This window comes from Tenrec ecaudatus, chromosome 17 (genome assembly GCF_050624435.1).
Source record: "Tenrec ecaudatus isolate mTenEca1 chromosome 17, mTenEca1.hap1, whole genome shotgun sequence".
NCBI lineage: Eukaryota > Metazoa > Chordata > Mammalia > Afrosoricida > Tenrecidae > Tenrec > Tenrec ecaudatus.
The window spans coordinates 50,011,274-50,036,814 of NC_134546.1; the positions used below are offsets into that span (position 1 = coordinate 50,011,274).

At 48.6% G+C, this 25,541-nt stretch overlaps 1 protein-coding gene across 2 annotated transcripts in view; it reads left to right on the top strand.

Annotated features, from left to right (window-relative positions):
* Window positions 1–25,218, top strand: part of CTXND1 (cortexin domain containing 1) — a 71,761-nt gene extending 46,543 nt beyond the window's left edge. For both annotated transcript variants that reach the window (XM_075535441.1, XM_075535442.1), the window contains exons 2-3: window positions 17,593–17,737; window positions 19,738–25,218. In XM_075535441.1, the coding sequence (XP_075391556.1) occupies window positions 19,800–19,979 (180 nt within the window). In that variant the 5' untranslated portion in view covers window positions 17,593–17,737; window positions 19,738–19,799 and the 3' untranslated portion in view covers window positions 19,980–25,218. The remainder of the gene's footprint in view (window positions 1–17,592; window positions 17,738–19,737) is intronic.
* The last annotated feature ends 323 nt before the right edge of the window (window positions 25,219–25,541 follow it).

The window sequence follows — 25,541 nt, forward strand, 5'->3', positions numbered from 1 at the left end:
ATGTTCCAGCAGATAGGAAAACCTTGCACTTTCTGCTAAATACCTGTCTGCCTTATCTGAAAGCAGGACTTCCATGTGCGTGCAGTATGTAATACCTGTAGCACACAAAGTACGTGTCGGCCAACAACTTAGGTTATCAGTAAGACTTCTGTGCCCCAGTGGGCTGTTGACCGTCTGCTGTTAATTTTGGGGGGAGTCAAGAGGTAATCAGTGGATATTTGACTGGTGGGGGTAGGGTTGGCTGGGGGTGAGGCCCCTAACCCTCTGGTGTCCAGGGGTCACCTCTACACGGATGGGTGTGGCAAGCTAAAGACCTGAGGACTTTTTGGCTAAGGGAGCTTTTCTTTGACTCCTTTCTGGCCATCATTTCCGGTCTCTTTTCTTCCCGGAATTCCTTTTAGGAGTATAAATGAGTGCCGAGCTATGCCGTGACGCTTATTGTTTGATGAACTGAATTCACCTCTGCTTTTCCTTACTTCTGGGATAAGACATTTTCTCTTTAATGCTTCCAGGAAGTGGGAAAACATTCTAAGGTATCCAGTCTGAAATAGAACTCACCCACCTCCTCCCAGGGGCCTGAGGGATCACTGGCCAGGGGTGGAGTTGGCTGTGTAGGCATCCCTTCCCTCTCAGTGGCAGTCATAGGCAGGGGCCATCATGGGAAGGAGACTGGGAGGATGTCCTTTCCAGTGGGAAAGGGCAGAGAGACCCGAAGGGCTAGCTGGAACCCAGAGCAAGGGGCAGTTCTTCGCAGTGCAGCCTAGCTTGAGTGGCCTGAGTCAACGAGAGAGTCCAGGTCCCTGTAGACACACTGAATCCACAAACCAAGCAGTTGGCTTGTCAGTGAGCAGAAGAGAGTCCGAAAGCAAGCAGAATCCAAGCCAGGGCAAGTCCAAATTTGGGGCCATCACAGACAGTCCAATTCTAGAGAGAGCAGGCTCTGGGCAGAGACCCAAAGTCATTTAATGCTGGAAGTGATCCGGTGCTTCTGATGCTTGCTCTGTTCCTGTGCTCGTGGTGAAGCAGGAGAAGACATGGACCTGAAAAGGACGCGTGACCATCTTTGATCCACAGGACCCTCCCATTAGAGAATCGGGCCCATCTTACAGAGATGAGGCGATGGAGGCTTAGTGGGGCAACAGTTTCCAGGTCATCCTCTGGGAAATGGCCCACTCAGGGTTGAATCCCACACGCACCTGTCCCCACAGTCAGAGCTTTTTGCATCCGGGGTAACAGTGTGGAGACCTGGGCAGTATCACTGTTACTTTCTGATGTTGCTGCTTTTCTGGCCAGTGGGAAGCTATGTCTGTTCCTGAAAGCATTTGCGGTATTGCCTTCCAGATGTGAAGACTTTTCCCCTGGTGATTTGTGTTTGAGAGCGTCAGATATGCACGGAGGTTTCCTCAAATGGGTCTTGTCAGATAGAAACATGCTTCAGCCTTGTCCCAGGTCTCCCCCGTGCCCTTCTCCTAGCCTCTGTGGATGCCCTGGCGCTGGCTTCTGTCAGTACCGCGGCCAGGTAGACCAGAAGACCAAAAGAAGTACCGGGGTCTCCTACTTCTTACTGGATTAGGCTTTGGGTCTTAGTCCTTGGTGCTACCGTCTCAACAAGATCACTGATAACACTCTCCTCTAGGTGCAGTTTCTCTCTTCTCCATTCTCCCAGCTTGATCTGACCTTGTGCGTCCAGGAAGCAGCTGGTTCCACTCCCATTTTCATTTTGGGTCCCCTTCTGGGGCGCAGTTTCTGACAGCCTGCCAGCGAGTTGTTCCCCCTCCAGTTGCTAGACCTTGTGTTCTCGTTTGCCCTTGATTGGTTTGTTTCTGTTCTTTCAAACTTGAGGGAATAGAGCAAAAATAGCCATGGCTTTTATAGATCGGGTGTAAAAATGAAAAGGATTACATCTTAACACTCTATAAATTCCCTGTTAAACCCTTAAATTTCCCCAAATTTAGTGGCTTGAAGCAACGCAAATATAATTCTTTGACCACTGTAAAATTCTGGGGACCAGGTCCAAATGAATCGTCCCTGGCTAAAATCAAGATGTTAGCAGGGTGTTTTCCTTCTGGCAGCTCCAAGGGAGAATCCGTTCCACTTCTAAAGCTGCGGGCTTTGCTTGGCTCCTGGCCACGGCACTCTAGTCTCTGCTTCTGTGCTCACACAGCCTTCTTCTCTGCCGTAGCCCACTCTTCCTCTGCCTCGCTCTTCTAAGGGCACTTGTGATTCTACTGAGGGTCTACCCAGACATCAAAGATAATCTCCCCATCTCTAGATCCTTTTTAAAAAAAAATCATTTTATTGGGGACTCGCACAACTCTTATCACAATCCATCCATACATATATCCTTTGTGTCAAGTACATTTGTGTATCTGTTGCCCTCAGCAGTCTCAAACCATTTACTTTCTACTTGAGTCCTTGGTATCAGCTCCTTATTTTTTCCTCTCCCTCCTGGCCCCCCATCTCAGGATCCTAACTCAATCACACAGCAGTCTTTTGGCCACGTAAGGTGACACCCCAGTATCCAGGAATTAGAATGTAGACCTCTTAGGAGGTCATTCTTCACCCTAACTCAGCTCACTCTCTGAGTCCCAAAGACTCACATGTATCCCACATGTAAAACACAAACCCCCACCCCAACATTCCCCAAAGCCCCCCCCCACCCATTGAGCATCCGCTCCAAGTCCTCGCTCTCATCATCTGACTCAGGCGTGAGTGAGGCTGAGGAAGGATCCCATGAGACAGAAAATACATTAACTGCTCCCAAAACACAATGCCGGGACTGGCCTAGCTCAAGAGTTGTAGACTCCAAAGGGGAGAAATCGAAGGCAGAGAGAGTTGCCAGTCCCACGTAGTTCTGAAACCCAACCAGGCACGGGCCACTAGAGTTCCTGGCTCCATGCACCATCCCCGGGCCTCCACCTCCACCCGGCTCCATCTTCAGAATGATCTTTAAGTGAAAGGATAGCGCTGAGTAGTTTCATTGTTTCCTGGTTGTATAATTTAAGCAGTCTAACTGTCTTCCTCATTTCATCCTGTTTCTTTCAGTCCAAGCGCAGGGTTTCTGTTGAGTAAGCATTATCAAAAACCTGTGGGTCTCCCCTGTATGCCATGAGGATTCAGCGCATTAGACAGGATAGCTCTTTCTTGGATAACCTGGTGTGTATTCCTGACTGCGCTGATGAGGCGAGGAGATCCATGTGCCACACACCTCATTTCACTGGCGCTAGCAAACAATTGTCTAGTCACACCCTGGCACTGCCCTCCAGAGCATGCTTCCCTGCAAGTCCACACGTGCATGATAGTCAGTGCCCTGGTTTTTACATCGTTTGCAATCGACATAGACTGAAAATCCTTGGTGGAAAAGGTCAGGTGTGATTTAACTTCAATTGTCTAGAACAGGATTGGCCAACTTTTGAGGCGAAAGAACCAGTCCTGTCCCTCACGACAATGTAAAATTATTCAGTAGCTATAAATATATTTTTAAATGAAATCACCTTTATCTGAATCATATCCTTTAAATGAAACTATAATGGTTATATTTTCATTTTCAAATTTACTTCAGAGCTGCATAAGCATACTGAAAGAGCCACAATTTGCTGGCCTGTGGTCTAGGACATACTATACTGCCTGGTCTGGCTTTCAGTGGAAGTTTGATAGATGAACTATAGAATATGTATGGGGGTCAGGTTCCCCCAAACAGACAGCAGACAATGATTCATGAGCAAGAATCGATTTTAGTTAGTACTTCCAGGAGAATCTGCTCAGGGAACAGGAAAAGCACAGCAGGAAAGGGCAAGAATCTCATCAAGGGTGTAACTTCAGGTTGAGGGCCAGGCTCAGCCTAAATTAGACAGAAGCGTTTCTGTCCTCAAAACCAGTAAAATGGGCTTTCATATCCTGCAACAGTAAGTCATGAGCTGTGATAGATTTTATGTCACTTGATGTGCCCGGGTAAAGGTAGGAGTGAAGCCTGGGGACACCTCCTTCAGGGTATGGCCTTGGTTTAAGAGAGACCCTGAGAAGAACAAAGCTCTCTCTTTCCCCTTCACCTCCTGGTGGATCGAGATACTATGTCTGGTTCATCGATCTGTTATATCGCCTATCAAACCCAGGAGTCATCTGCAAACTGCCAAACTTGGATTCCTTCGGCTCTGCATCCACCAGCCTGTGGTCCTCCTGCTTCATTTCCCTGCTTCCTAATTGTCAGCTCCTGCAGCTACCTGAATCAGGGGAAGCCTCTAGCTTACATCTGACCTCCAGACTTGAACCAGACTAGACTTAACTACCGTATACAACTTACCTACTATATAGGACTGAAACAACTGTATAAGGCTCTTGATCTAAATCTCTTTCTATGTTGATACACATACAAATCGCTGATTTTACATCTCTAGAGAACCCCATAGAACCCATCAGCTGGGGTGATTGACATGAACTCCCTGGCACTTTCAGTTCTCTGCACGCCTCGGTGAGGCAGTTCCAGTAGCCCAAATGCGACCTTCTGGAGAAGGTTGCAGATGTAAGCTGTTAAAAGCAAAGTATGCAAATAGGCCACCAAACGGTTTTTAAAAAATCAGAGACATCTGGGTGACAGACCCACAGCACCAGTGACGTATTATAAAATGATTCAGCGGAAATGACATGCTGGCTTATAGAAGTATGAATACAGAAGCACTCTCTTTTCTGACTTTTCTCTGAAACGATGTATTTCATACTGAATCCCTGCTCTGAAAAGTTTCTTGGAGGGTAAAAATGTATAAATGTCGAAAGATGACAAGTCCTAACCGCAATGTTCCATTATTGCCATCTCCTCTGTGTATCTCACCAGGCCTATCATTGTCATCGTTTTAATAATCTGGTAACATATACTTGTCATCTTCTATTGAATTGACCTGAGAGAGGACTGAGGCCACCAAGTGCAGACCCCCCTGAAAAGGTGACTGCAGGGGTTATAACAATGATTGTCTCCTCTGTCCTGAAGTGATGCCGTCCCCGTGACCCACTGTCCCTGGGGAGGTCCTTCTGACAGGACATCTTTCATAATGGCTCTACTTCTATTTATAGCACCAGCTTGCTTCTTCCACGTGGTCAGCTCTGCTCCCGGTTACGCCATGTGAATTCACAATGTCACAGCCACACTGTGTCCATGGCATGTGTTTTCAGTTGGCCTCAACTCCCTCTGGTTGGCATCTGCAGAGCAGCACCAGGAACTAGTTCTCAGCTTCTTGGCATCTTTGACATCAACCATGAACCCACAGAGAAGCCCACATGGGATGGACCTAGCATGGTGCAGGATGGTAGTGCCCTGAGTTAGACTCCAACCCCACCTTCAAGGAGCTAGCACACGCATGCACTTAGAGAAATCCATCAACACAGGAAGTGAAACTGCTGATTCAGAGTTGTTTAAGGGACGTCGTGGCCTTGAGTCAGCATCTTCAACAGCTCTTCCAAACAGATAACCAAGTTTAAAACTGTGCAGGTTTGTTATTTTATTTTTTCATCAACTACACCTCAAGATGACATAGCAGAAACCAAGTGTCTTAGACTGAGTTTTCTAGAGAAGCAAAACCAGTGAACTTTATATATGTACACAAAGAAAGAAATTTGTATCAAGAAAATTGTTCACACAATTGTGAAAGCAGGCAAGTCCAAGTCTGGACAAGGTCCAAGCCAGTAGGTCTCTTCTAACTCCCATAGCTGATGGGGTTGATGCCAAATAAATCACAGAGATGAATGAATTCAAGGTCAGATGGCAGCTCACTGATGATTCCCAGGATTGGAGGGTAACATGGCAGGCTCAGCTTCAAGGCACCAGGGGTGAATGAACCAGATGCATGATTCAGACACAGCAAAAAGCAAGTAAATAAGGTGTACACCATTCTACATACACATCAGAAGGATCTGAGTTGGAAAACTCCCTAAATAAACTTTATCTTTTTAAAAATCGTTTTATTAGGGGCTCATACAACTCTTATCACAATCCATACATACACCAATTGTGTAAAGCACATTTGTACATTCATTGTCCTCATCATTCTCAAAACATCCGCTCTCCACCCAAACCCCTGGCATCAGCTCCTCATTTTCCCTTCCCTCCTGCTCATGAACCTCGATAATTTACAAATTATTATTTTGTCATATCTTGCACTGTCTGATGTCTCCCTTCAACCACTTTTCTGATGTCCCTCCCCCAGAGAGGAAGTTATATGTAGATCCTTGTAATCCGTTGCCCCTTTCCAACCCACCCTCCCTCCACCTTGCCACTCACACCACTGGTCCTGAAGGGATCATCCTGTATTCCCTGTGTTTCCAGTGTCTATCTGTACCAGTGACCATCCTCTGGTCTAACCAGATTTGTAAGGTAGAATTGGGATTATGATAGTGAGGGGGAGTAGCGGGGGAGGAGGAAGCATTTAGGAACTAGAGGAAAGTCTGCACGCTGACTGGCTCATCTCCTCCCCGAGACCTTTCTGTAAGGGGGTGTCTAGCGGCCTACAAATGGACTTTGGGTCTCCACTCTGCACTACCCATTTGTCTTCATTGATCTTATTAGGGAGGTGAGCACACAATGATTTGATTTTTTTGTTCTTGATGCCTGATAACTGATCCCTTTGGCACCTCATGATCACGCAGACTGGTGTGCTTCATTCATGTGGCTTTGTTGCTTCTGAGCTAGATGGCTGCGTGTTTACCTTCAAGCCTTTAAGACCCCAGATGCTGTATCTTTTGATAGTTGGGCACTATCAGCTTTCTTAACCACATTTGCTTATGCACCCGCTTTGTCTTCAGTGATTGTATTGGGAAAGTGAGCATCATGGAATGCCAGTTTAATAGAACAAAGTGTTCTTGCATTGAGGGAGTACTTGAATGGAGGCCCAATGGAACAGACTTTATCTTAAGTACACTTATTGCCAGTGAAAGGAACAGTTATACTCCTTTGGACTGAAATTGGTAGTTCCCTGTGAAAGAAGGAGGACTGCTGCCCTGAGGTCATGGATTTGGAAATCATTGGATTTTCATTCAAACCTCTTGCTTCGCAGGTTGCCCAATAATTAGCGACTTAAGACTGCCATACATTTGCCACTTTCATATGTTCTTAGCTTTTAAAGCTATGTCTCAGTTTTGCAGACATAGTTTTGCTGTAGTGAATGATTTTTTTAAAAAATCCTTTTATTGGGGGCTTGCACATTTCTTCACAATCCATACATCCATCCAATGTGTCAAGAACATTTGTACATTTGTACATTTGTTGCCCTCATCATTCTCAAAACATTTGCTTTCTAATTGAGCCCCTGGCATCAGCTTCTCATTTTTCCCACCATCCACACCCCTCTCCCTCATGAACCCTTGATAATTTATAAATTATTATTTTGTCATATCTTACACTGCCTGATGTCTCCCTTCACCCACTTTTCTGTTGTCCATCCCCCAGGGAGGAGGTTATATGTAGATCCTTGTAATCGATTCCCCCTTTCCACCCCACCATCCCTCAACCCTCCCAGTATCACCACTCTCACCACTGGTCCTGGAGGGATCACCTGTTCTGGATTCCCTGTTTTTCCAGTTCCTATCTGTACTAGTGTACATCCTGTGGTCTAGCCAGATTTTTAAGATAGAATTGGGATCATGATAGTGGCCAGGGAGGACGCATTAAAGAACTAGAGGAAAGTTGTAAGTTTCATCACTGCTACACTGCACCCTATTTTGTATCTTCCTCGCAACCCTTCCATCAGGGGATGTCTAGTTGCCTACAGATGGCCTTTGGGTCCCCAATCTGCACTCCCCCTTATTCACAATGATAAGATTTTTTTGTTCTTTGATGCCTAATACCTGATCCCTTTGACACCTCGTGATTGCACAGGCTGGTGTTCTTCTCCCATGTGGACTTAGATGCTTCTCAGCTAGATGGCTGCTTGTTTACCTTCAAGTCTTTAAGATACTATATCTTTTGATAGCTGGGCACCATCAGCTTTCTTCACCACATTTGCTTATGCACCCATTTGTCTTCAGTGATCATGTTAGGAAAGTGAACATCATGGGATGCCAGTTTAATAGAACAAAGTGTTATTGCATTGAGGGAGTACTTCTTCAGTGGATACCCAATGTCCATCTGCTACCTTAATACTATATCTATAAATATATGCACATAGATCTATTTCTCCATCCTCGTATATAAATATATTTACATAGGTACATGCCTGTATTTTGACCTCTATAAATGCCCTTTCCCTCCTAGTTCTTTCCTCTATTTCCTTTTACTTTCCTCTTGTCCTACTATCATGCTCAGCATTCATTTGGGTTTCAGTAATTCCTCTTGGTTACATTGCCCTGGATCAAGCCCTACCAGGCCTCTTATACCCTTCTCCCCACCAATTTTAGGTCACTTGTTGTTCCCCATGTCCCTGGGTTTATTAACACCACTTCCTTTCCCCCACCTCTCCCTCTCCTGTTCCCCCACAGCCCCATGACTGTCGGTCCCGTTGTTTTCTCCTCCAGATTGTTTTTCCAACCTATCTTATCTAGATAGACCTGCAGAGATAGTAATATGCACAAAAAACAAGGGAGAGCAAAAAAAAACAACAACAAAAGAATATAAAACAACAAAAACCAATGACTAAAAAAAAAATGCCTGTAAATAGTTCAAGGTCTGTTTGTTGCCTTTTAGGAGTGTTTTCCAGTTGAGTCTGATGGGGTGCCAAGCCCTGGCCCCAAAGTCTATTTTTGGTATTCCCTCGGGACTTCCTTGCTCTGCTCCCCTTGCTGTTCTGTTGCACGCCCTTAGTGTTTTGCCTCGATGTGGTGGGGTCAGATCGGGTGCAGTTCCCACACTGAGTCTCCAGTGTTGTCCCCTGTAGGGCTATGAGTCAGTGAGGGGTGTTGTGTTTCATAGTCAGGCTGGCCATATGGTCCTCTCTGTGCATTGGCTGCTCTGAGCGGGAATATCATCCTCCAGACTTGGTGGGCCAGGATGTGCTCCACTCTCTCTTCCTCCCCTTTAATATGCTCCTGTGTGTTGTGATCAGACATGTCCCTCTCCCTGAGCTGTAGCTTCAGTGCTGTCCTCTGAAGTAAATTCTTCGGGGGGGGGGGGGGGGGAAGGGAGGCTGTCCACGTACTTGGGATTGGGGCCGGCCCCTCAGACCTCTACTGGTTTCCTGCTTCATGTGTAGTGAATGATTACTATTTAATTTGTGTCCCTTTTCTAATGCTCAGTATTTTATTAAACAAGATTCAGTCACTAGTGTTTTTTAATATGTACAAGTGAACATTTTATGTATTTTAGTCTAAAAATATCTCCCATATAGGAATATCACTCTTATCGCAATAGTATTTTAAATCCTATGCCATTGGCTAATTAGCGACACTATTGTTAGGAGACGTGGTGGCATAGGCATTGGACTGCTAATCATAAGGTCAGTAGTACAAAACCACCAGCTGTTCTTTGGGATAAAGATGAGGCTTTCTATTCCCATAAAGAGTTACAGTCTCAGAAGCCCACAGGGCAGCTTGGCCCTGTCCTATGGTCCCATAGCATCGACTCAATGGCAATGAGATCAATAGAATTACCAAAGGCCCAATGGAGGTTACTTATATTATCTCCCAAAGAGCTGATAATGGTGCCACCTATGTGAAATTGGCATATATGTAAACCTTGGATATATGATTTTGAGCTCAAACCTATCCATAAGCCCTATCCTAAGAACAATCCATTGTTATGATGTGGCCCTCTTCCTTACTTACCCTCATGAAGGGATCATTGAAGATATGTGGTAAAGAAAGCAGATGGTGCTCAGCTATCAGAAAGTCAGCTTTCTTTATTTAAAACAAGCGTCAAAGTGAGATGTCAGCGAAGCTCACATGGAAGTATACCAGTCTGTATGATCCAAGGGTTGTAAGTAATAAAACCTAAGATTAGAGGGGGAAATAGTACAAGAGCTTAAATTATGAGCACCCAATTTGCAGAAGGCTCTGGATGACAGTGAACGTCCAAAATCCATCTGCAGAGTCCCCACAGGGATTAAGCCTCCATTTACTTCCCTGACACCATTGATCAGGAACGTGAATAGCCTTCACCTCAGACAGAGTGCATTAAACAGTGAATTAATTAATGCAGATATAGTTAGATGAAATTTTAACATTGTGGTGAGGATTGCACAATTCTTTAATATATTCAAACCATTGGATTTCATGGTACATGAGTTAGATGTCAATAAAACTTTTTTTGTTGTTTGTTTTTTAAAAGCAGGCAAGATTTTCCACAGCATCCACTTATTTGGGAAGCAGGCCACACCTCAGAGAAAACTTCCTTTCAATCCGTTGTTGAAGGGCAGTGATCTGAATAAAGATGCTGCATCCCGCTCTAATCTTACAGCTGATTGGCTGCTTATAGCAGAGGCCGCTATGGAAGTGATTGCATTGGGTCATGTTGTCAGGGACGACTGGGTCTTAATTCCCAACCGAAACACCCAACTCCCTGGAGTTTGTGTCAGTGCCAATGCATAGCGACCTGATTGAACAGGGTAGGAATCCCTGGTGGGTTTCCAAGACTGTAACTCTCTATGGGAATAGACAACCCCACCGTTCTCCCATGGAGTGGCTGGTGGTTTCCAACTGCTGACCTGAAGTTAGCAGCCCAACAAGTAACCACTATGCCATGAAGTATCAAGCAACTGAGGATCCTGGCCTCACCACATTGGCACGAAGCACAACTATCCCACAAAGTCAAAAGATAGAACAGCAAAGGCAAATCCCCCTCCCACCCATGCCATGTTCTCTGGCTGAGGAGAAAAGGAAGGCGCAGACCTGGGAACAGCTTCCGGCTCACTAGGTTTGAGTCACGTAGATGGAGGTAGAAAGGGGGTTACTCATCCGATGGGGAGGAATGCAGGAATGCTTTCCTGCTATAGGGTCACTAGGCGTCAGAATGGACTGCTGTCACAGCAGTTTCTGTCCACAGCAACCGCAGGTGATAGATGGAGCAGGGGGTTCTCGGCTGTACCCTTCAGAGACGAAGGCTACCAAGGCGCTCGCCACCGCTTGCCGGCCAGACTGTTGAATCGCAGCCAAGCATGTGACCGTTCTGTCCCAGGTACTATGTAATCACATTGATACTCTTTATTCAATAGACACGCTTCCCACAAAGCTTTCCCAGTGTGACTGGAGTGGGACCTCGCTACACGTCATGACCACCTTACTTTCAGAAAATAAGCACATGGAGGGCAGCAGCCAGTGCATGGGACTGGGAGGTTCAGAGGCCAGTGTGAAGGGAAATCTCTGGCATTCAGTCCTGGGTTTAATGTACCAGATGATAGACCTATGACCGTCAAGTCGATTCTAACCTATAGCAACCTGAGAAGGCAGAGGAGAACTGGCCACAATGGCTGCTGAGACAGTAAATCTGTGTGGAAGTCGACTGCCTGAACTCTCCCTCGGAATGGCTTGTAGGCTCGAGCTGTCACCTTTAAGCCAGCATTACCAGATGAAAGGTCACAAAACTCCTGTAGCCAAATGCCGAGGACATTCCCCCCCGCCCCTAAATCTACTTTGTGCCAGTTTCTAACCTCCTATAACTTTTCTGTTGAGTTTCAGTTAAGTTGGAGTCAATAGTTATATCAATGATTATTAAGAAGGTGTTATATTTCAAAATGCAAAATTGTTCCCGATTTGGTGTTTCATTATCTGGTACCAAAGCTTCATGTGAGTCCATCTTAGGTCCAGCCAAGAGTTATAATAAAAGAGACCAGGCTTCCTGGTCAGATGGAGACAGGTGGGACCGTGGCCATTGGTCATCCTTCAGGTCTAGAATGGACCTCACCCTTGTCGTAGAATAAGCAACCATTTGTGATCCCAGAGTCAGCACTCACCCAACGGCACGGTTCAGATGGTTAGACTACAAGGCGGAATGGAAGGGGGACTGAGGGAGAAAGACGAGCGAGCCATGATATGTTGAGAGGACTGCAGTGGATGAGTTGAAACAAAACGTGTATGAATTGTTGGATGTAACACTGGAGATCTGCTCTGGAAAGCTTTACCTAATTCACAATACAAGGTGAAAGAGAAAGGCTTGTCAAAGGAGGACAGCATGAAAGCGTCCTAACCTCTGAGCCGCTGACCCTAGCCCCTTGGTGAGCGGTACCTTTGCCTCTGAGTTGGCACAGCGCCCTGGCAGTGCACTTGCCTTCTTGCTACTGCGTGTGGCTGAGTCACTCCAGCTCATGATGACCAGGGTGGCTGTCGAACTGCCCCTCAGGTTTCTGGTTCCCAAGTCCAGCGTCTTTTTAATTTAAAATTTTAATTTTAATAAATCATTTTTATTGGGAGCTCTTACAACAATCCATATATCAGTTGTATTGAGCACATTTATACATATGTTCCCATCATCATTTCCAAAACTGTTTCTTTATACTTCCGCCCTTGGTATCAACTCCTCTTTTTCCCCTCTCTTTCCCCCACCCTCCCATCCTCGTGAATCCTTGATAATTTATAAGTTATTTTTATCTTCATGTTTTACACCATCCACTGTTTGCCTTCACCCCGGTTTCTGTTGTTCATCCCCCTGGGAAGAGTGTGTGTGTTGCATGATGTTGATCATTGCAATCCGTTCCCCCTTTCTCTCTCTTCTCCCCCCTAACCTTCCCCCTACCCTCATGGTATTGCTACTCTCATTATTAGTCCTGGATTCTGGGTCGAGAGCTCTTATCTGTACCAGTGTACATGCTTTGGTCTAGCTAGATTTGTAAGATAGAACTGGGATCATGATGGGGGGTGCGCATTTAAGAACTAGAGGAATGTTGTGTGTTTTGTGGGTGCTATACTGCACCCTGGCTTACTCATCCCTTGTCCTTCTCTGAGGGGATGTCCAATAGTCTACAGATGGGTTTTGGGTCTTCTGATACCTAATCCCTTTGACTCCTTGTGATCACATGGGTTGGTGTGCTTCTTCCATGTGGGTTTTATTGCTTTCCTGCTAGATGGCCGCTTGTTAACTTCAATCCTTTAAGATTCAGATGCTATATCTTGTAATAGTTGGGGACCATCAGCTTTCTTTACCACATTTGCTTAAGCACCCATTTAGTCTTCAGCCATCATGTCAGGAAGGTGAGCATCACAGAATGCCAGCTTATTAGAACAAAGTATTCTTGCATTGAGGAAGGACTTGAGTAGAAGCCCAATGTCTGTCTGCTACTGTAATACTAAACCTATAAATATGTGTACATAGACCTATATCCCTATCATTATATATTAATATACTTATATATGTACATGCCTATGTTTATACCTCTAAAATGTCTTTTGCCTACCAGTCCTTTCCTCTATTTTTTTTTAACTTAACTCCTGTCCCACTATCATGTTTGACTTTCATTCGGCTCTCTGTACTTCCTCTCAGCTACATTGAACTTGATCGAACCCCACCTGGCATTCTATGCCCTCCTTGACATCTGTTTTAGATCTCTTGTTATTCCCTTGTCCCTGGGTTTATTCAAGGCCAGCATCTTGATGAGAGAAGATCCCCAGGGTTTTGCTTCTGGTGCCACGGGGAGGGTACACACAACCTTTTGGAACTTAACCCTTGCACCCCCAGAGTTCTTGGCCCTGTAATTTTCCCCTTCTTACCCATTTCCCCTCAATGAGATGCATCCCTAGAAGGCAGCAACTATTTACCATTGCACCCAAGTTTCAAACGCAGGCCTGGCATCTCATCAGCTCTCCATGCTGACTTTGGCTGGTTATGGAATTGATTTGTCCAAGGCTACATGGTTGCTCAGTGGCATGGCGAGGATTCAAGCCCTCACCCGGTATCCCAGGATCAGTCTGCCTGTCCTGTCTCCCCAGCTGCACATTCCCTTGGAATTCAACTCCATGTTGCCAGTTTTCCTCTAAACAAGGATTCAGCACCCTGTCTGTGGGCCCTGCTTCTGGTGTCTTCATTTGGGCTGTGCCCTCCCTGCAGCCTTTGGCAGGACTCCTCCCCACTTGGACCTACCGCCCCCAACCCTAAAATTGCACAATTGCACAAGGACATGGGATCTGCCCAGCACCAGTCCCCGTGAGGGTCTTTCATCCAGCCAGACCAGAAGCCCTGACTCTGAAGCTGATTCACCTGCAGCCGCTCCAAAGAGCTGGCAGATGGCGCGTTGGGCTGGGGCCGGCTCGGTGCTGAAGGACGATGCAATTATGCTGGAAACGACTGAGCTGGCTGCTGGAAAGGCCAGTAGCTCTGATCCCAGGGAACAGCAGCTGAGTTCGGTGTTTAGCTCTCTCCTGGGTGTCGTGTCCTCACTTTGAAACAGAGCTGAATGGGGACGTGTGCCCTCTGGTAATTAAGGTTAATGAGCACTCTCTGTCTGGCACGGGGAAGGCGCGTCTGTTCCTGGAGTCTGCCTGCTTGGCATTGAGCCCAATAGGAAGGAGCCAGGAGACACTGGTGATGGCGCTAGATGATGGGACCTGATCCCAGGTCCCAGAGCAGGGTCAAAGGGTGACCTGAGGTCTGACCACCTGCAATCTGTGTGCGATTCCAGGGTTGACCTAAAGCAGACTGAGTTCTGAGCCCTTGCTGTGAGATGCAGAATTGGGAAACCCCCAGCATGTCCATCCTTCCCTGGAAGCCACGAGTGACCACGAGCCCAAGCACAGACCAGATGTCAGGAACATGGCTGAGCTCCAAATTCACTGCTCTGAGATCCCGAGCAAACTTCCTCTCCCTTGACGTCATCAATCTCTTCATCGACTGGTGGAGGGGCAAGGCCTAGATGAGCATCTTCAGAGTGTGGTCCAGGGAGGCCCAGAGGCTTCCTTCGATGCCCAGGATCACCCAGCTGAGGCCAACTTTCCTTCTGGAGGGGCCCATGCATGAATGTTGTGGTGGGAGGTCAGGGCTCCACACACTGCTAGGCTTCTGCTTTATTTGCTCAAGAACTTCAAGAGGTAGACACGGGCAAACAATAGAACAAGCACCTACATTTCCTTTGTGCAGAACAGGCAACGTGTATCAACTCACACTTGCCCCAACTTTGCATTTGTTCTTTTACGCACCCACTCACTGATTCCGGCTCACAGTGACCCTGTGGGACTGGACAGAACTGCTCCTGTGGGATTCCGAGACTAACCCTTCACAGAAGTAGAAAGCCCCACCTTTCTCCCCTTTTCAAGCGATACACCTCCACGTTGTCATGACTACCCTGCCGAACCAATCCCCGTCACTCTGTCCAGAAGTTGCCCTCTCTTCCGTGCGGGATCCATTTTCCGTCTTTTATCCATTCACATGGAGCTATCCCCTCTTCAGACTTGGTCTTTACATCCAATCTTGGTAGAAATCAGATTAACAAAAGCCTAAGTCAAATCAAATCAATGAATAGTATCGTGGGGAATACACTCGCAAGCCTGGAGAGATGGAAAATCCCTTAAGATGTGATTGAAATCATGAGTCATTGTCCTTCATTCCACACACGGCGCACATCTCTGAGCGCCAGCTGCTCCTAATAAGATAAGCACACCCTCCCGTGGCTGTTTGGGAGAGAAGACACCCCTTGGTTTGCCGGTCTGCTAAAATCCAGGGAGCACCACCCCGATGGGGGCTTCTGGGAACAGCTGAGCACCAGGAGGCCCTGGCAGGAATGGTGTATGTCTCCTGGACGAGGAAGCCCGTGTGGTGTTGCTGCCAGGGACTTGACCGCTGGAGAAAAGGCCCGTGATCTGAACCTACCAGCAATGGAAAGGACGTGGTGATCGGCTCCCATGAAGCAGAAAACCCTCCGAGGCCCTTGAACTCTGTCATACGGGGTCGCTATGGGCCAGAACCAACAACGGAAAGGTTATCCACCCAGAGGTGCCTTGGAAGAAAGGCCTGGTGATCCATTGGAGAGAAATCAAGTACTGAAAACCTTGTGGAGCCCACTTCGACTCTGACACACATCGGGTAGCTAGGAGTCGGCAGGAATTTGTTTGATTTTTCAGTTTATCTACTCATCAGCTGAGCCTATCAATTTATGAGTCCTATTTAGTATTAAATATAGAATGACAACAAAAACTGCTATTGAGCCCCGTCCAACTCACAGCGACCCTGCAGAGTTCCTGAGACTGCACATCTTCGTGGAGGCGGACAGCCTCCTCTTTGCCCTCTGTAGCAGCTGGTGGGTTTGAACCACTGACCTTAAGGTTAACAGTCCATCACCTGACCCACAGCCCCACCAGGACTTCTGATTAAATATAGAAGCACTATGTAATCATATTCTTCAAAGTCATTCGAACAATACCCATAAAATATGATGAACGTCTCCCTGGCCACCTTCCCTCTCTCTGTGAAACAGAGAGAGCTAGTTCTGTTTTTGATAGGCAGTCCCTGCCAGTAATGAAGGGGTACGGGAGGCTCGCACACCTGGTCGCCTCTAGACTAGGGCAGCGATGAGACCTCTTGGGAGACCAGCGGGGTCTCCGTGCACAGCCAACTCTGACTGTGTGAGATGCGCACGGAGCCCTGGCGGTGTGCTGGCCGCATGCCCTGTGCTAACAGGCAGGCGGCGGGTTCCAGCTCCCCAGCGGCTAAACGGGGACCAGTTCTGGTGGCCTGCTCCCCAGAGGCACCGAGTCCATTCCACCGTAGCGATCCAGCATCGTCGAGGGGCCCCACTGCGTTTGCAAGGCTACAGTGTACGGAAGCGTCCTGCCCCATCCTACATCATTGGAGCGTCTGGTGGATTCAGTCCAGCAGCCTTTCAGGGAGCAGTTGAGCACGGGACCGTTGCACCCGCGGGGCTCCTCATTAAGAGGCAAGCCACGCCAAGCCTGCTGCCGCCAAGTCCCTTGCAACGCACCAAGACCTGACGGGGCGAGTGGATCTGCCTCAGAGGGGTTTCCACGCTTGTCAATCTTGACAACTCCGTAGGGATGCAGACTGCCTCCTCTTGCTCCCATGGAGGAGCACATGGGCTCAGTGGGAAGCCTGGCACTTAACCCGCTGTGCCACCAGGGTACCTTCCACACAGATCACTGCCCAGGAAAGCCTGTGGGGCCGGTTCTCTCCTGGCATCCCTGCTGGTCAGTCCACTCAACAGCACAAACAGTATCCTTTTCTCTTTTTTTTGGGGGGGGGGGGAGTAAATAATCTCTTGATTAAATGCCAAAGACTCCCTTGTGAACTGATGACACAGCAGAGAGCCAGTCAACATGCACAGCAGTTGCTAACAACAAAAAGTATCAGTGCTCCTTTTTAAAAAAAAATCATTTTATTGGAGGCTCGTACAACTCTTATCACAATCCATCCATTGTGTCCAGCACATTTGTACATTTGTTGCCATCATCATTTTCCAAACACTTTCTTTCTCTTGAGCCCTTGGTACCAGCAACTTCTTTTTATTCCCTCCCTCCCTCACGGGGCCTTGATAATTTATAAATTAGTATTATTCATGTCTTACACTGACTGATGTCTCCCTTTACCCAACAGCATCCTTTGTGCACACCGTTCACCAGTGAGCAAAGAAATGGGGGACGATGGACTGAATAGTGGCCCCCAACCCTGTGGGCAGGGAGAGCTGCCTGCGGCATGGAGCCCACCTGGGAAAGTAAGCCGACTTCTCTGCTGCTGTCTTTCAGCCTCGGTTACCCCAGTGCAGGAGCCTGCTCTCTGAGAAAACAGCTGCTGCCCGCATAGGCCGTGCCCTGCCTCCTGGAGCAGCCCAACCGCAGGTGACAGACCACCTAGTGACTCGTATGAAGTGGTGACCACTCCGACCAGCAGGTCAGTGTCTCCTGGGAGGGGGGCTGGGGCAGAAGAAGACAAGCCAAAGGGCCCAAGTGGAGGAAAGGCATGGTTATTGTGGTTACAGACAGGTCAGGGCCAGCTGGCCCAAAGCTTGAGGGGGCATCTTCCTGAAGTTCTGGAAGGGCAAGGGAATGAGTCCCCACTGTGCCGCTGCCTCTAAGAAGGCAGAGGCATGCAGAGGGTTTAGGACTGGGGATTTGGGGGAAGTCGTTTCCCTTCTCCGTGACTCCGTGTCCACGTTTACGAGATGGGCATGTGCATGAAGTGCCTGGGCAGCGTGCTTCCAACATGGCTGACAGGATGTGGCAGTGTATTGTACTCCAGTCGCTTCGTTTTCTGGAATGACGATGGCTCTCATCATGAGCCTGGGGAGAGAGCGGCCGATGGCCTCTCTCTGGCCTGCTCCCAGGCTTGCCCTGCTTCATCTAGGCCTTTACTGACCACTCACTGTCCTAGACATGACATACACAGCCACAAGCCGATGCCATCCATGGAGGAGGGGCTGCAGGCTCAGAGCAGCCAGTCGGTCACCCCAAGATGAGTGAGTCGTCTGCCGACGTGCAGATATGGCGGATGGGGTAGAAAAGTGTCTGGGGTCTTAAAGGATTGAAGGTAAACAAGCGGCCATCTAGCTCAGAAGCAACAAAGCCCACATGGAAGAACACAACAGCCTGTGCAATCACGAGGTGCCGAAAGGATCAGGTATAAGGCATCATCAGAAAAAAAAAATCTTACCATAGTGAATGAAGGGGGGAGTGCGGAGTGGAGACCCAAAGCCTATTTGTCTGCTACTGGAGATCCCCTTGCAGAGGATTCTAGGGGAGGAGATGCGTCAGTCAGGGTGCGATTTAGCACCGATGAAGAATACAGCTTTCCTCCAGTTCCTAAATGCTTCCTCCCCCCAAACTACCATGATCCGAATTCTACCTTGCAAGTCTGGATAGAGCAGAGGTTGTACACTGGTGCAGATAGGATCTGGAGGCACAGGGAATCCAGGGCGGATGATATCTTCAGGACCAGGGGTGTGAGGGGCGATGCTGGGAGGGTAGAGGGTGAGTGTGTTGGAAAGATGGAACTGATTACAAGGATCTACATGTGACCTCCTCCCTGGGGGACAGACAACAGAAAAGGGGGTGAAGGGAGATGCCAGATAGGGCAAGATATGACAAAATAATAATTTGTAAATTATCAAGGGCTCATGAGGGATGGTGAGTGGGGAGGGAAGGGAAAAAAAGAGGACCTGATGCCAAGGGCTTAAGTGGAGAGCAAATGCTTTGAAAATGCTTAGGGCAAAGAATGTACAGATGTGCTTTACACAATTGGTGTATATATGGATTATGATAAGAATTGTATGAGTCCCTAACAAAATGTTAAAAAAAAGAACTGTGGCCAAATGCATCTTCCCATCCCCTCTGTCCCCTCCTGGAGGTGACCCGGACATCAAGCTTTCTCATGAGGGCAGACAACAAAGCCCGTTTGACTAATGGCCCGGCTGCTGAGTGGTCTCTAAGCTGAACTCCCTGGACGCACACCTTAGAGATGCAACCATTCTGTCCAAACACAGCACCCAAAGAGTTAGCCGTGGACAGAGGGACACACGCCGTCCGTCACCCCAGCCTATCCTGTGAGCTTTATGTCTGGAGGGCCATTAGCTATGACTTCCCTTTGCCCCTTAGGGAGTTTCTTCTTCTTCTTTTTTCAATCATTTTATTAGGGGCTCATACAACTCTTATCACAATCCATACGTACATCAATTGTGTTAAGCACATTTGTCCACTTGTTGCCCTCAGGAAGTTTCTTCTTGAGGTATGTATTGGTCAAGCCCTTGGCAGGAAGGAGATGGCACAGTGAAGAATTCGTTGACTGGCGTTTAATGAAAGGACGTTCACAGAAGTTGGGCAGGGGTAAGGGGCACAGACAAGTGGGCATGACCGTCTCCTCTCCTGCTCTCTCCACTACCGTGGCTCTTTCTGCAGGGGTGGAAAATGGTACCAGTCAATCCCCAGTCGCAGGAGGAGCCCGCAGCTACTGCCGAGAGATGGAGGAGCCCACCCCCGAGCCCGTCTTCGTTGACGTGGACAAAGGACTGACCTTGGCCTGCTTCGTCTTCCTCTGCCTCTTCCTCGTCGTAATGATCATCCGCTGTGCCAAGGTCATCATGGACCCATACAGCGCCATCCCCACGTCCACCTGGGAGGAGCAACACCTGGACGACTGAGTCACAGGACAAGGGGTGGAGACTCAGCCTCGAGGCTCCCTGGACAGGGGGCCCAGGGTATGCTTCCGTGTCCCCTGCTGACTGACCTGCCAGCCCAGAGTTGGTCGCATGGGGCTGGAGAAGGCCCACCTTAGCCTTGCCTGCTCCCACAGAGTAGAACCATCGGGTTGCCGCGGCATTCCAACCACTGGCGAGTCTGCGCCTAAGACCCCTGGACCGCGCTCAGGAGGCCTGAGCTCAGTTTGGGGCGCTGCTGTGTGACCATGGGCAGTCACCTTCTGTGGGTCCCCTGCACCCTTTGGATTCAGGGTCAGGCCAGACGCCCACCATCACACGATGTCTCGTTGGGAGGAGAATCTCTGCCCATAACATGTGAAGGCGCACACACATTCGCCCTCAGCCTCCCAGTGCAGCCGCCCCTCCTCACCCTGAGCTCTTCCCCAGCTCGGGGCATGGCAGAGGGAGACAGTGGTGGAGGCACCTCACCGGGGACTCATAACGGGCACTGCCCTCAAGCTGGTGGGGTTTTGACTGAAATACAGAGGGACATAATTCTATTATCAATGAAATATGAATCTTAGAAATTTGGGGGTACAGGAAAATAGAAGGGGGCACACTTAAAATTGCATCTCTTCAGCATCACGATTCTTAGATGTGTTCCTCCACTCTTTCTGACACGTGTTTTTTCAATCGTCACACTCCTACTGGGCGGGTGATGTCAAGTCCCTACCATTTTCATCAAGCCCCCATGGCCACCGTGGGCAGTGGCTGCAGAGAATTCTGTCACCGGAGGGGGTCAGAGTTCAGCAGTCACATCTATTGGTTGTCCGTTTGACTTTTTGTTTTTTAAACGAACTTTTCCTCGCACAAAATGATTTCACCCAGTAGCAACCTTTTGCGGGTGACCAGGTCATGAGAGGACTACTAGACAGGGAGACATGGCTTCCAACCCACTTTGGCTCCTCAAAGACCGTGTGGCCTTGGGCAAGTCACTTCACCTCTCAGTGCCTCAGCTCCCTCGTTGTACTGTGGGCAGGAAAAGTCTTGTCGTAAACCCTGTGTGAATGAAAGGATGGGGGGGGGGGGTGTTCCGAAAGGTAATATGCTGTAGGTGGTGATGTGTACCTTGTTGATGGCGACGACTCTTGTGATCTCTCTCCTCTCTCCACCCTGCCACCTACCTCCCACCCCATCACCTACATCTCTGGCCTTTCAGCACGAAGACTGGACCAGAGCTCACAACCATGACCAAGGTTCAGCGTCTACTTGCTTGTTAGGCAATCCTGAAAAACTCACACCATCTCCCGGAGCCCCGGTTTCCTCGCCTGTATAACGAGGGACGAGCCTCGCCCTCACAAGGTTGATGTGAGGATGAAAGGAGAGAACAGGAGCTAACACGATGGCTCTTTCTTGCTTCCCCCGCCCCAGGAGAAGCCGGGGGTCTGAGCTGGGAGGAGCACAGGTTTCTGGGGTTCCCCCCTCTCCACAGGCAGTGAAGCCCTGGGCTTGCCTCCAATTCCCAGGGCAGATGCCCACGAACCAAATTCCCCATTCAGAACCACGAGCCAGAGGGCTCTTCACAGAAAGTGCTCCCAGGGAGCCCCGCCTTCAAGGGATATGCTGTCTATGCACTTACGTAGTTGTTCTTGCTACCGCTTTCGCGCCAACAAAACCCAAAGCCGAACTGGACCATCCCAGTTCTTCTTCCTTTGAGAACATTTCTTCCATCCTGCCAGTGGGGGCCCTGCCGTGCGCATCAGAGGAGACCTACAGCAGTGAAGCAGCGCTGGGCTTCCTTCCTGCATCCCAGCCATGAGTTCCCCATCACCACCAGGCCCCTGGGGGTGGCGGGGGGGAGAAAGGGGGTTTCCAAAGCACCATCACCAGTAGGTGAACCCTGAAAGTGGGCAAGGTCACACCTATTCAGGCAGTGTTTCAGGCCACATTCCGCTGTCCCCCCCACTGGTGGGATGCACAAAGGGACAGCTGGCAACGTTAGGGGACCATGATGCATTCAAGGCTCTGTATAAAGGGAAGGTTCTGGAACAAATCACCTGTGTGTTGCCTCAGGGCCAGCAACCGCCTCCACTCTGCTGCCTACCTCAGAAATACCAAGCACGTCAGTGATAAGTCTTTGTAAATCAAATCAACCCCCAGCAGCTAATAGTGGGCCCCCACGGGCAATGAGAGCATTTCTGGTGCTTGGGTGAGAATGAATGTCCTATGACGACGCTCCTCAAACTGTGGACAGCATCTGCATCACTGGGAGCTTATTAGAGAGCCATTATCCTGGGCCCCACTCCAGGACAGACAGATTCAGGATTTGGGGGGTCAGGTCCAGAAATCTAGATGAGCAAGACCCAAAAGGGATCTGTATGCACATTAAAATCTTAGAAGTACTGCCTAGGGCTCCCTTCATCCCGATTATTTGGTATTTTTCAGTACCTAAGTCTCCTTGATTTCCATCTCATTATTTTCACACCTAGATTTGCTAATGTTTTCGCCCTATTGCTTGATTCTTTTTGATGGTAGCCAGCCCAGCTCAGTTCCGCCAGTCCCATCAAGTGGATTCCGACCCTACGTAACAGAGCAGAACTGTCTCTGCGACAGTCTTTATGGGGGCAGATAGCCTCGGCTTTCTCCCGAAAAGTGGCTGGCTAGTGGAGCTGAACTACCAATCTATGGTGAGCATCCCAATGCTTAACCCAGAGCACCACCAGAATTCACTTTTTAATGCCAGAGGAGTATAATATTTCAGAAAGGATAGAAAATTAATAAACTAAAACGTCCACCTCAGTTCTTCAACAAAACAGTGACGTGTGTGTGTGTGTGTGTGTGTGTGTGTGTGTGTGTCCTGGTGATGCTGTGGGTAAGTGTCTGTCTGCGAACCGAAAGGTCATTCGTGGAAGCCTGGATGGAGAAGGATGTGGCAGTCGGCTTCTGTAAGGATTACGACCTTGGACACGCTGTAGCGTAATTCGATGCCATCCTCTCTGGTCACTGTGAGTCAAAATGGACTCTGGCAAGGGATTTGTTGTTGTTTAATCCTTGTCCACGTGGTTAGATTGATGTCGTGAGCGACATAACTGTCCTGTTCTGTCTCCTAACATTGCATCCTGTGCATGGTTTTTAGAGTTATCATTTTGATGTCTAGTTCAGATCTCTAAGTATCCAGTATCTGTTGCCAGCTACTGGGATTGCTATCATTTTTTCATGACTGTGCGTGTGAGAGAACAAAAGAAGGCCTGATTACACAAAGGTTAAGGGCTTGACTGCTAGTCACAAGGTTGGCGGTTCACACCCACCCAGCAGCTCCCTTAGGACAAAGACCTGCTGATCTGGGCCCATAAAGACGCGAGCCCAGGAAAACCCTTTGAGGCGGTTCTGCTTGGTCACGTACGGTGGCTATGATCAGAATGGACTCCAGGACACCCAATGACAGTATGTCCTGGGAGAAATATGATGGGGGGAAGATAAATATGATGAGCCCTGGCAGCCTGCACAGAAGAGTGGAAGAATAAGTATTCAAACTGCATCTTTACCCTCCAGGACACACTGAGGAGGGAGACCTACGCAGACTTTTATCTTAAGGGGGTGGAGTGGGGATGTGCATTTCCAAGCTTCCGACGTTGCTTTCCGATTCTCCAGTGAAGGAGGTGTCCGTGGCGCTATGTGCACTTTGCATGTCTGGCGAGCTGAGACAAAGGTGGGGGTTGTCTCAAACCGTTTGGCAAAAGAAAATGCTTTCTAGGATCGAAGCTGTCCAAGAGGAGAGGAAAGCATTCTGGAAGGGAGTCCGTGGACTTGATCCCATGCCAGGACTTCCAGGAAAACATAGCCGTGGAGAAACTTCCCAGACAGCGGTGCCTGGTCGCTGCTTGGAGTCGTCGCCTGTAACGAGCTCTGCTGCCGAACCCTCACGGGCCCCCTGACCCGCAGTAAAGTCCGATGCGTACCCACCCTGTGTCAGTGTTGCTTTGGGGCAATGAAACCATCTGGGGGGTGGGCAATGCGAGAGATGCAGTCTGGAGAAGGGCAGCAGCCCTGGGGCCAAGCGAGCTGCAGAAAATAAGAGTGCCAGTGACCAGGGAGCATGTGACCCCAAGAATGCTTGGTAGAGGATGGTGAGACAGGAGTCTCGACAACCTGGAGAGTTGACGCCCATCATGTTCATTTCATTTTATCCAATTATTTGCTCCAATGTCCCCTGGTTCTCCTTTAACTGGAACCCAGTGTGTGTTTCCTTTCATCAAATTGTCCCAGAATCCCAGAGGTATAGTCAATGCAAAGAAGGCTGATTCTGTTTCAAATACGAGGTGGAAAACTTCAAAGCCTGGTGAGTCCCCTTGGCTAGTTTCCCGTCACTCGGTTTCATTGTCAAAAGCTGGTCCTTCTGTGTATGATGGATGAAACCCTTTAATGCCTTCTCTGGCCTAAGGTCCAGTCTGCTGACTGGTCTCCAAGCTCAGATCCCTGGGTCCACACTGTACAGATCTACCCACTCTGTCCAAACAGCACAGAGAGAGTTAGCGGTGTGCAGAGGGACAGACAACCTACAGTATGAAGGTTCTGCCCTTGAACATCAGCTAAGGCTCTTCTTCCCTCCAGGGAGTCTCTCTTTAGGACTTGCATGAGTCAAGGCCCTAGCAGGAAAGACGCGGCACATCCAAAGCTTAATTGAAGGGGGTTTAATGAAAAGCTGTGTACAGAGGTTGGGCAGGGTGTGTGTAATAAGGCATGTGTGGAGACGTGTCCTAAAGGTACAATGAGGAACATGTTACCAACACCCAGGGCGAGCTGTAACAATGAGAGTCGTCACCCCGTAGGACCTGTGGCCAGAGGTGAAGATTCAGAACTGTCACCCAGTAGGTAAGGAGCTGGGGGAATAAAATAGCTTGACCTCTCACTGCCTGCCCTTCTGTCTCCAGTCTGTCGCCCAGTGGCCCAATACAAGAGAAGCTCAAGAGTATGGGGAGCCTGGGTGCTCACTGGGCAGATGAGCAATAACCTGGTAATCCATTCCTTTTGCCATTGAGCATCCATCCAGATTTGCTTATTAGAAAAGGGTAAAATCATATCCCCAGTACATGGAAACAAAGTCCTATCAACTACCATATTGTCGGGGAAATATCAGTGGAATGCCACTCACTCCCACTTAGAATGCATGGTGTAATATCGCTCCTGCTAGCGTATTGAATATATGGTAACAAGGTGGAATGTGAGAAAATGAAACCATCAATATACATATTAAAAAACCGACTAGAGTTCTCCTTTGACTGGTGATGGGTCTAGGCAGATACCCATCACCTCATTCTTCCATTATCCATTCCATGGTCCTTCTCTCTGCCAGTCCTTGGCTGTCAGAGTAATTTATCTGTTACAATAATAACCCAAATAATCACTCACAGAAGACCCAGGTTCTTGGTCCCCACAGTTGCTGTGACCCACACAGACAATGAATGGCCCAGGGTGTCCTCACCAGGCAACGTGCTGGAGCTCTCCGGGGAGAGCGTCCCCAGGGAAAGATTACCCAAATGATGGTCCAAGGAAAGAAAACATCAG